Source organism: Cyanistes caeruleus, chromosome 5 (genome assembly GCF_971803275.1).
Source record: "Cyanistes caeruleus chromosome 5, bCyaCae1.hap1.1, whole genome shotgun sequence".
In the NCBI taxonomy this organism is placed as follows: Eukaryota; Metazoa; Chordata; class Aves; order Passeriformes; family Paridae; genus Cyanistes; species Cyanistes caeruleus.
The window spans coordinates 46,642,423-46,654,571 of record NC_141705.1 but is presented as its reverse complement, the minus strand read 5'-3'; the positions used below and the strand labels follow the sequence as shown (position 1 = coordinate 46,654,571).

Here is a 12,149-nt window from a genome sequence, read left to right as displayed (position 1 = left end):
CTTTTCTCCTGTGTCACCCTTCATTCCATTCTCACCAGCATCCCCCTGTAATTGAAATACACATTATATTTTAATGATTTTCTGCAAGCACACAGTATGCAGAGAAGGGTCAACATTCCAACATGATTAACAATGCAAGTTGATTCTGTTATTCAGACAGTCAGTCTGTGGCTGTGTCTTATACAGACTTGACTATAGCTGCAATTCCTTTCACAGATCTGTAAAAAAATCCCCCCCACAAAGTATCAAAGTACCTGTTGGCATCATCTACCATCTTTCTCAGTTCACTGCAGTTTAGCAAGGAAGGAATGATTTAATAATTTCATGATGATTCAGCACTTTAAATTACCAATACATTTTTCTTCCCAACACAGAGACATTCGTCTAGGTGCATCTAATAAAATTCAGATGACAGTTAGACAATTCCAGTAGTTTTTACGGGGATTCTCAAGTAATTTATAGCATATACTCTCTGAGTCTGAAGTCCTTCATGAATGATTCACAAACTGAAAAAAATTCACTAAATGTCACTCCTCCAAAGAGCTACCAAATGACTTTATCTCTGCATAGATTCTATGCACTCTTTTTGTTAAAAAAATGACATTCAGATAACACCTCTTCATGGCTGAGTAGACATTTTCTACTCAAAAAATGCACAAAATTTTTAAATAAAAATTTCACAATATTTATCTATAAAAAGACCTAATTTCCACCTCATCATGCAACCATATAATAAGTCCAGACTACATCAAATATGTTATATGTTGCTATATGTTAAGAATATAGGCTAAAAATTTCTGTGTGACTTGAGGTTCATGTGAAGTGCAAGAAGTATTTAAAATGCCAAAAATATTGATAAAAACAGAGCCTAAGTAGACTAAAAACACATTCCTGGCCTTGGTCAGACAACCAGTAGTACTATTCAAATAACATTATTCAGTATCTGTCATATTGTTCTGAAAACCTTAATGTAAAATTCCATTCAGAGAGGACTTAGAAATTTATACATCACAGTCACTGGTACAAGTGGAACAATTTAGCTAAAAATCTAGCAGCACTTTAATTAAGGAAACATACATGAAACATGGAAGAGTAACAGTGAGGAATGTCATCCCAAGTTCATTTGACATGATAAAGCACATTGAGGGGATCTGTAACTACACTTTTTAGAAAAAGACAGAAGACAATTATGGAAAAATAGAATGGTTTTAAGCAACAAAAATTCAGTACATGTTAAAATTCATTGTTATTCCTTTTATACCTGAAAATAAACTAAGGATTACTGAAATACTTAAAAAATATCATCTTAACAGAAGAAATTATTTCATGATGCATATTTCATGATTACATAGTTCTGCATGTGGGGTACAGACTTTCAAGATTTCACTCAATTATTATTATGGTGTGCTTTTGAAAATGTGAAATTAATTGCCTTGGTAAAGCATGCTTCCAGCTGCTATTACACAGATTTACACAGATCTGGAAGTGAAATTCAGCTGTAGCTGCAAAGACACAGGTAAACATTTCCCAAGAGCAAATTGCACCTCAGTACAAACAACTTACTTTTTAAACGTACGCTCAGTATTACCTGCAGAGGATGAGGATGTGCAGGAGATCATGGGGCAGACTGCCTTGCTCTCATTTAAACTGACCCAAGCACAAATGGAGCATTCCATTTTTAGTGCATGGAGAACTTGTTATCCAGGCATCACTTAGAATCTATTGTTCTATCTAGAATCTATGTCGTTTTATCGTTCTGTTACCCAAGTGTTTTATTCCACACAGGTGTCAGAGCATCAAAACCAAGTTATGAGAAAAGTGTGGAGCTCTAATTTATTCAGTCAGGCTCATCATTTTCTGAGTCTCACCATAGCTAGGATTAGTTGTCTGATTGCTCAGCTGTGCAGCCTTTAACACACAATCACTGCACTCTGTGACTGATCCCACTGCAGTAATCACAGATCAATAACTTCCATTAGTAGGTTTTATCTGACCCTCAGAAAGGCTGCGCAGTGTCACTCAAATTCTAGGTAGTAGCTGTGGTTTTTTATTTTTAAGCTTGGGATCAGTGCACTGGCAATTCTCCAAGGAAGTTATCCAAAACAGAACCACAACAAAGGAAGTGAAACATCTCACCTTTTCTCCTCTTTCTCCAGGGTCACCCTGAGGAAAATAATTGGAGCAAAGAAGTCATAAGTTATTAACTCAGGCAAAAGACAAAGCGTTAGCCTTACTATCATTAGTTATTAATAATGTTATTATTACTATCATTACTAATAATTATGGCACTACTGATGACAATGTCTCAGATGATACAATACAAAAAGAAAATGTCCACTGAACAATAAAATATATAAATTTAATAGATATCAATAGACAATACAATTTCAACATTTTTTTTAAAAGCTTCAATGGTTTGCATGTGAAGGCCTCTCTCTCTCTCTCTCTCTCTGTTTTGTCCTAGAGCCTGGCTAACAGGCATGTGTCTTTGAGGAGCAGCCTGCAGGGACCTAGGTGGCTCCTACGTGTGGTTCTCCTCATTTTGGGAACAAACAAAGGAAACAAAAAGTCTGACTGTGAAGGGAAAGTCTTAAGATTTTGTCAATGGCTCGGAAGGCTCCTCATGAGAGAGAAAATGCGTTAAGTATCTTGAACTAATTCATAACTGTTTCAGAATAAAGAGCCCTCAGTGCTCCTTATATTCTCTGTAACAATCTCTGTAACAAAAAGATGGCTTATAGCCATTATTTTTTTCAAAATTAAAACGTGCTTGAGGAACTGCAAAAGCACTTTTGCACACCTGCTTGACCCTGACAACTCATCTCTGCATTTCTGGCTCAGAGCTGCACTCCAGCTCATCTTTGCCCCTTCTGATGGCTGGCAGTCGCTAGGCAACTCAGGGACTACAGCTGTGAATACGAATTAAGCATCAACTGCCATAATTTGGCTTCTTCTGTATACGGAGTAAGAAAAGGTCACGCTCCCAAATGGTTTGTTTTCATTCCTGATGGACAGGCAGCCAGTCAGTAAATGTAAAGAGGCTGCCTTGCATGTCTGTCAGCAGCAGTGTGATGCACAGAATCAGCTGAGGAGCACATGTGCACCAGAGACGCTCACTCGCAGCTGATGGGATTAGAGTTCAGCACTACCCCCTCCAAGAGGCCCACAGATCCATCATCTTGGACATGCCAAGTCTTTATCTTTAAATAAAGTTATCATAAGCTTTATGTCCTATTTCACTTGTTCAATATTAAAACAGCAGAACAAACTATGTAACAATAAATAAAGTGCAAAGAGCCATTCTGATGTAACAAACACAGGCTGAGACATGCTCCCAATGAGGCTTGTTGCTAACTTCCATAATAGCAGGATCAGCCCTCCAGACTTCACCCTGACATTTGTCAAAGAACTGACCGCAGCAGCTCTTGAAAAGAAGCCTGAAACACATTGTAAGGGGCATAAACAAAGCCTTTCTGAAAAGGTCCCCAAATTCCCAAACACTTGCAGGCATATAGCATTCAGTGGGCAGTGGATTTCTATGCGTCAGTGCCACTGACTGGAATTACACATGCACAGCAGAAGAATATGCTTCTTTATGGTGAGATGTGTAAAGCCTCTTACAGCACTGATCACTGGAGGCAGCAGATCATTAAAAGCCAGTCAGAATATAAACCCAAGATGGAAAGTGTGACTGTCATCTACATATGCACTCACATACTCTGTTGCCTCTGTTTTTATTCCATTTTCAATACTGACCTTGAGCCCCGCTTCTCCCTTCTCTCCTGCTATGCCAGGCAAACCAGGTTCACCCTAAAGGAGAAGAAAAAAAAAGATGAAGTTAAGAAAGACATGATGAAATATATGAACCTTCTCATAATGGGTAAGTAACAATAAACAAAATTTTCAAAGACTCTGAAAACATGTACTCCACAGCTGGGCACTAAAATGACTTATTTCGTCAGTTAGGGTGGATTAACTCTAACCCATGTAAGGTAAGAAATTATTCTTCTGGAGGAGGTGGAAACACACAGGTGTCACACTAAACAGAAAGGAGACTTGTGACTCCTAATTCTTAAAATCTGTCCAATTAACCTTAAAAACACAGTCTTCCCAGCAAGACTGCCAATGCTTTCCCCTCTTCCCTACAACTCAGAAATGCTGCAAGAAAGGCTTATCTTAATTTATTTTGACATTTGTGCTTCTGGTCTCAGATGGAAGACAGATAAAATAAAATGAGAAGAGCCTGTTTCAGAAATGGAAGAATTTGGAAAAACAGCTTTTCAATTTTTTAAATACACTTTGCTTGTTCATTTTTTATACTCTTATACCAGTGGCTGGAAAGTGGTTTTAGAAGACTTAAAAACTGTCAGCATTACATCAGTGCTCCAAATGTTGGGCATGTTTAATGGGTAGTATATTATTCTTCTATGGTTTAAGGTGTCTTAAGTGATTTTAGTAAGTCAATCAGGAAATAACAGTTATTTTCAATCTTCTTTCCCATCTTCAATTTTAAAAATAAAGAAGTGAACAAGGAAAAAAACCAAGTCAAACATAAAAAAAAAATCTAAAAGATATTTCTTAGTGTATGTAATTCATATTTATGGGAAAATCACAGATATTAATTTTAGATAAAATGATAATGCAATGGTTAGACTTTATTGTAAAACAACTAGGGCTTATGGCTTATTATGTAAAAGCTTTTGCAGATGTGTATCTCAGTTTCACAAGAATATCTTTGATAACCCTCACACAGAGATCAGCATCACACTTCTGACATGGAAAAGCATATTAAAATAACAGCCAAAGAAAGATTTTAAAAAGCCTGCAACTAAAAGCCCTTTGCTATTTAAATGTATAAAAATATGGAAAAGTTAAATCCAATAGCTAACATAGCAATCAAATATGGAATAGTAATTTGTATCAGATATTCAGTGAACAATTTTCACACAGTATTCAAATTTAGTACACGTGATGAACCAATCCTCTACTCAAAAGTTAGAGGCACTAAGATAAAGGCTTTTCCAAACCTAACAAGATGTATTTTCTAGTCCTCCATAAAAGCCTCTTATTAAGAACTTATCTCTTTCTTACTTTGAAGGCAGATTTAATCACAGATGTATTAAATCTTATTGTCTGAGAAAGCAAGTTCCATTGTATTTCTAAATTAGGTAACGGAATCATTAATTACATTTTAATTTCATCAAGAGTTGGACTGTTTCAAAAAAACAAACCAGAATCATCAAAGTTCTAGCAAAACTCTAGTGAGGCATTTTCCAAGCCAGAGCAGAAGCTGTTAGGCACCATTAAGCCCCCAGGGAATTAAACAGTCTCTAGACCCCTTTGTACTCCAGTGGCTGTGAGGCTGATAAAGCAGCACAGGCATTCCAAATGTGAGTGGTCAGCATCTGAAGCTGTTGGAGATTAGGTGTGAGTGTCCTAAAGGATTGACCTAAAAGGCTCTTGAAGAAAATTGCCAGTTGACAAAATGAAGCAGAAGGGACCCATGAATATACACTTGTTTCTCCTCATCCCCACACCCCAAACCACGCTCGTTTCTGTCCCCTTCATTTTCAAACAGCTGCTGTCAGCTGATGCCTGCAGGGGCTTAAATATCTAATCAAAAGGTAGAAGTTCTGAGGTTGTACTTTCCTCCCACGTTTACAGATCAGTGCCATGGATGCACAGGGCTACTGCTGTGACAAAAAGGAGACTGAAAAAATAGAACAAAAAAATTATTTTCTTCAGAAAAATGCAAAACCCTCAGCCTGTCACCTAGTCATAGCAAATCCCCATTCATACCAGCAATTGCATTTCTGACCTATATGCAACTTTGCTTAGTCAGCACTACACTTACAGTACTGAAAATACTAGGCAGAGATATTTGAAGTGCAGAAATAAGCTCTGGGAATGGGAAAGATTGAAGGCAAACCTAGAAGGATAACACAGAAATGACCTTGTGCCTTTCCATTTTGAAGTGATTATCATTCTGTCTCTTAATGTTCAGAAGAAAAGGAAAAAGATTCCTTTCCCTGTGTGAGACCTCTATTTTCTTGTCTGTACAAGGAATCAGGGAATAACAAGGTGAACTGAAAATGTACAGCCCAGAAGCTGCTCTGTGTCCTAGCCCTGACGAACAATCCCAGTGCACAGCTAAACAAGCTTTGTGCATTTGATATTTTTACAGTTCCAGTAAGCCTTAACATAAACCCCCCAAATAAACAAGAAAACCAAACCACAAAACAAAAATAAAAATGCTCCGCTCGAACTAGTTATGAAGCAAAGAGCTGTTAACTTTTGAAGATGACAGCTCTTCCCTACTCAAATATTGTGCCATTTTAGCCAGGTTGGTACCAAAAAAATGATTTTGATTCTTGGCACGAAAAGAATTTAAATATTTCTGTTAGGAAGTATAGTTAGTTATTTTTTTTTTCATTTAGTTACTTTTATTTATTTATCTATTTATTACTAAAAGCATCCATTGAAACCAGAGCGTAAAATGCTGTAAGAGGAAAACTGGAATTTAAAATGCTGTATAAATACAATTCAGCCCCACAGGTTTGAGTTTTGGAGATGAGCAAAAAGCACAGCTGACCTTTAAGAGGCTGAAGACAATGACACTGCTATTCAAGGAGCGATGCATGCAAGGGAACACCAGACATTCAACAGTCATTTGCCCCAACAATTTAAATCAGACTGCTTTTCAACCTGATAAAATGGAAGAAGCTATAAAGCTAATCCTCAGTGTCACATGTTTTTTACATTCACCAGGCCATGGCTAATGTCTTTCCTGACTGCTGTTGTAGTCTCTCTTTAATAGCATTGACAGCAAAGGTGTTAGGCAGCAGAAACAATTGTCTTCTGTACAGCTAGCTTTCAAGTCAAGGCAACATACTTTTATTTATTTTTTCTTTCACAGAATCACAGAATGCCTGAACTTAGAAGGCACCTCTGGAGATCATCTTTGAGGTCCTTACTTGTATTCCCAGTACATCCATGCCCTTCTTGTAGTGATGATCCCACAACTGAACACAGTCATTCAAGAGTGGTCCCAACAGTGGCTTTTTTTCTCATTTAAAGAGTAATTTTTTTCTATAATACATCTAACTTTAGCTCATAGCTCACCTTTCTCCAGTCATGAACTCCTGAGAAATTATCACTCAGTAACAGAGTGATGGCAATTGTTCTAAAACTTTCTGGTATCTACAGAACACAGCCCATGATCCCAGTTAGAGAATTAATGAGGGCTAAACTATACCCTTACAGAAGAAAAATATGTGAGACCCATGAAATTGTGTGAAGGTACTCTCAGAGCCTTGGAACTTTTCCCTAAAAGGGATGGACAGAAGGGAAGATGCTGTAGTGAGGTGTGAAGTGTCTTGGTACTCAATTTAAAGGAGTTGTTACTTGCCCTTTCTGCCCTTCTGCATTCTTATTCTCAGCTAAACCACACTGCAGAAGCTGTCCTGTGCAACAAACATTGTGTGGAACTACCACAATACACCAAAATAAAGACAAAATTCTCCCTCCTGGCACTGAGATGGGCTGTGATTTCCAAACACCACCTCAGCAACGTGTGGCTTAACTGTGATGGAAAGAGTAAGAGCCCTGCAGGATGCTGTGGTACCAGCACCACCCTATCTGAACATCCTGTCCACCGAGGTTCTGCTGTACCAAAGCAGCAGTGAAACCACCAGATGCACAAACATCACACCCCACACTGCTAAACATGCAAATATTGCATTAGAAATACTGTTTAGGTAACTCTTGTCTTCTTTCTCATATGAAGTTATTTTTATCTTGCCTTTGTGTAACTTGACCAACCCAAAATAAGAGTTCTGTTTTCATGACATGACCCGCTACACAAATAGATAATAAACTACTGGAAAATGATAGAAAAACTTCCCTTTCCCAAATTTCCTGCAAAAACTATGCAGCACTAGAAGGTAATTCTCTAGCTTCCAGTCTGCTGCAAAAAAATACTCTGCCACTAGAACCCTTATAGACACTGAAGTTTCCAGTGATTCACCACCAGAATCCAATTTCTTTCAGTTTTCTGACTTCACAAATGGTCTCAGAATGGTGGAAATAAAAATTTCCAGCAAACGTTCCATTTTTCACTCGCTTACCCAAAATCAATCAGCCTAACTCAGCAGGCCTGTAAATGTTCCAGTAATTCATTTAATGACTACTTAGACAGAAATATGCTGCAGACACAGTGGGCTTGTTTTGCTGTTGTTTACACGCTACGGAGAAATTCTGTCAGTGGAGTATTGACAGTTCACTTTCCAAGAGAGATGTTGTAATGATTGTTTACTGTAAATAACAGAAAGGATTGCAGGAGCAAACCTGAAGATGGGGAGCTGCCACTGACAGTTCCACGTGTTAACCTGAGATGCCCTGATAGTAGGAGGATAAGCACTTTGGCTCCTCAAAAAATAGCAGCACTCTAACAAACTAAGTTACTGTCACTGCTGCAGTGAATTGGGAAGAAGACTCTTCCAATCAGCAAACTGCAACGTTGAGGCATGACTGAATGAGTTACAAAGGTTATCAACCTTAGTTATTCAAAACCTTCTGATGATTTCTTTCTAGAAATGGCTTCAACAAAATGCTCTGAGTCTCAAAAGTGATTGGCTTTTTCTTCCAAATGGTATCAACTATCAAGGCAAACAAAATGCAAACATGTCAAGAATATACCCAACCCAACCATTCAATTCAGGAGTTTCAGATAATTTGAAACAAAAGCAGAAGGATATTCCTTTGGACACATGGACACCTTGGTTCAAGTCCTGACACTCCTGAGTCTGTATTAACTGTATAACTGTATTGACACTGACAGACTATCTTTCCTGTGTTTGGGCATAGAACAACTTTCAGCACTCTGGTCAATAAATAGGTGTAGCAGTTTCCTCAGATACTCTCGTGGTAGGGGCAGTCATAAAGCTCACACTGAAGTGAATCTGAATTTGGTGAGTAGTCAAGTGTACAGAGAATTGCTTGGGCTCTGCTGGTAATATGAGAAAAAAAATCTGTCAATTTGAACACATCGAATCTACTTCAGAACAGGTCTGAAAATGTATTACCCACTAGAGTCCATATCAAAGGAGTTGAGGCAGTTGAAAGCACTTACTGGAGTGCTTTCTGCCCTTGAGGCATATACCTTCCTATCCAGAATTAATCAGCTAAAAATAACATGGCTGGAGGCCCTAGCTTTTCTTGTTTGTAACAGAAAAACAGCCTGGAGGCTGTGGTTCTGAAATAGGTTTTGTTTTGGTGAGATGCATAACTCTGTCTGCACCAGCTGGTTGATATCCACCTCACCCTGAAAGAAAGGCTGTCAGTATTGCTATATTTTTCAGTCACTAGAATGTAATCAATTTAAGGATAAGGAAACACAAGAGGCCCCAAACCTAATCCAGTCTAATTTTACTCTAAAATACATAGATGACAGAGGGTAAAAAAATGGTTTTCAGATATGTTACTATGATTTCCATTTCAAACTAGGGTTGAATTAATTTCCTTTCAACTTTCTTTTTGCGCCCCTCAAAAGTAACTTAAAATTGTTTGTTTAAGGACTGGAAATGTGTCCTGGCCCACTCACCAACTGAAATTAAGTGGAAAGGCTCTTCAACAAGACTCAGCTGGCCTGCAAACCTGTCTGAGAATTTGTGAACTACATTTATGACGTTTCCTCCCTTTATTTGAAAAAAAAAGTTAGTACATGCATACCCTTCCCCATTTCACTGAAGAAATTGGATACTGCTGCCTTCAAAATGTGTTCCTACACAGCACAGCACACAGCAGTAAGGAAATACATGTAAATTAGAAAAACAAGAAGCACAAAGAAAACAGTAAGACATGTGCATACCCAGACTCTGAATCTACCAATAAGGAAAATTCTTCTGAGGTTTATCAAATTGCTACTGCCTATCTACCAGAAGAATTTGAAACAAAGGGATCTATCCTGACCACTCGTTGTGTTTTCAACACACTATTACAAAAAAACCCCACCAAAATATCAAGTACTACATAAGGAAAAGTGATTTATGGAAGTTTAGAGTGAGGGATTTATGCACTCCAGACAAACTCTTATTTAAAACAAAGAGAGTTATTTGCACAAACTCCAGAAACTGGGTTCCTCCAGGCCAAATGACATCTTAATTTAAGGCATCCCTGCTTTTCTCCTTGTGTCACTGCTGCAGTCACTGAGAGCCCTTATCAAATCAGCACCACTTAACAAATACCAGAATATATATTCTGTACTTCCAGAGTTGAGCTTTCCAAGAAGCCCTTTGTGGCAATTTCAACATGATTAATGTAGGGATATGATACCCTTAGATCACTGCAACCTCCTATCTCCATGCTGAACTAATGCTTTTTTGTTCTTGTCGAGTGCCTGAGGAGCTTCTGCCAAGGATGGAGAAAGGGAAGTTTATCTGCCATTGCATTGTGATAGAAAGGAACCTGTGGATTGTACAACAGTCTGCAAAGGAAAAGGAGCACTCAAAGACTCCTTATCTCTGCAGCTTTTGGTCCATCCCCGAGACAGCACTCTCTCCAGCTGCAGGTATTATTAAGCAGTTACTGTTCTCAAGATAAACTTGCTGTAGTTTCTCAAATGTAGGAACAAATGAAGATTATAAATGTGCTTGCAAGACTACCTGTAATGTTTCACTGGATTTGGCCTAATGTGTGAAGGTTTTATGGCAGTGATTTTGCTACTCTGAGTACAAGAAAAATCTACTGGTTAACAGTCCTGCAAAAACATGTGGGTTGTGTAAAATTACACTTACTCTAATATCTAGAGATTGTCTAAGAGACGTGGTTCATATGTTAAGGGATTAGAAAGCTGTTCTCAGTGCACTCAGAATTTATGATCTCATTCCCAGACCTACTGGTCAGACTTGTCAATCATCTCCCGTAACCCAGTACCTCAATTAAAGAAGAGGTGAGAAGAAAGAAAAAGGAAAATTACAGAGGCACGTAGAAGATGGAGATGACCTAACTCTGTTTTGTTCAACTGCCTGAGGACAGAGCAAAGCTAATTCACTGCCGACATTCATCGGCTGAAAAATACTTCATTGTCCAAAGGAGAAAAGCATTCATGCACTTCATTTTAAGCATGTGCTATTAACACTCACTGCCTTTTAAACTAAGGAAAAATATTAACTTGGAACTTTGTGCACTGCACATGCTGCTGCCTAACAGAGCGAGCTCAATGGCCAAAAGGCAAGCAAGAGAGTAAGGCTTTTGTAAAGTCTTTGAACTATGTAACTCCCAAAAAGGGGATGACTCGCACCACACGTGCAAGCTGAACCCAACTGCTCTGCAAGTCACCATGAATCTGAATGAGTAAAGCCAGAAGTGCCAGCAGCTGGCTCACAGTACAGCCCAAATCTTAAAATCACCACTCTGGTCCTCATGCAACATCTTGTGTGTTGGACTGCACTGAGAATCTGTTTTTTCATAGAAATTGGAAGAACTGACCTATTGATAGCAAAATAATAAGGCTATCATTATAGGCTGCACTATACTTTCTAACTTTAGACAAACACTGCTGCAGTTTAAACTTAATTTCTACCACTATTTCAAATTAACAGATTTTTTAAATCTATTTATTAGAAGAGACAGCAACATTCAACTTGCATCTGCCCAGTATTATATGAAAATTATATGTTTTGCAAATAAGGAAGTGCTTTCTAGTCAATACTGACCAACATTTGGGAAATCAAACTAAAGAATGCAGCAACAATTTATTTTTATCCGTGTGGCTTTTGTTCTGGAACCTATGTTTCACTTTAGTAATTCAGTTTTTTTCTTAAAGGTCAAAAGTAAAGCAGTCCAGCTACACTAAAAGCACACTGACATCTTTAATAAAGTGGTAATAATTTTAAAATGTCTGCAAAGTTACAGATCTTATGAATGCTAAAGTAAATCAAATAAACAGACACTCATAAATTAAAAATTTTGGAGTTTTTTTTTAAAGCACAATTTAAAATTAATAATCAGCATTTAAAGGTGTGCTTGAATCTTCCCATAACGTTAATTGTACATTTCTTTTATGCCCCCTGAAAAATGACAGCAGATAAGTCTATGTGGTCTCCTAAAAAAAGACATGAAACAACCTTGCCATAGAGCTTAAAAAAATT

At 37.9% G+C, this 12,149-nt stretch overlaps 1 protein-coding gene across 1 annotated transcript in view; it reads right to left on the bottom strand.

The window, feature by feature from the left end:
• The window catches only part of COL25A1 (collagen type XXV alpha 1 chain), a 295,280-nt gene that overhangs the window by 56,471 nt on the left and 226,660 nt on the right, over positions 1–12,149 (bottom strand). Inside the window, exons 11-13 of the mRNA XM_086888426.1 lie at positions 3,757–3,810; positions 2,137–2,163; positions 1–45 (exon numbers count right to left, since the gene is read on the bottom strand). Coding sequence (XP_086744552.1) covers positions 1–45; positions 2,137–2,163; positions 3,757–3,810 — 126 coding nt within the window. The remainder of the gene's footprint in view (positions 46–2,136; positions 2,164–3,756; positions 3,811–12,149) is intronic.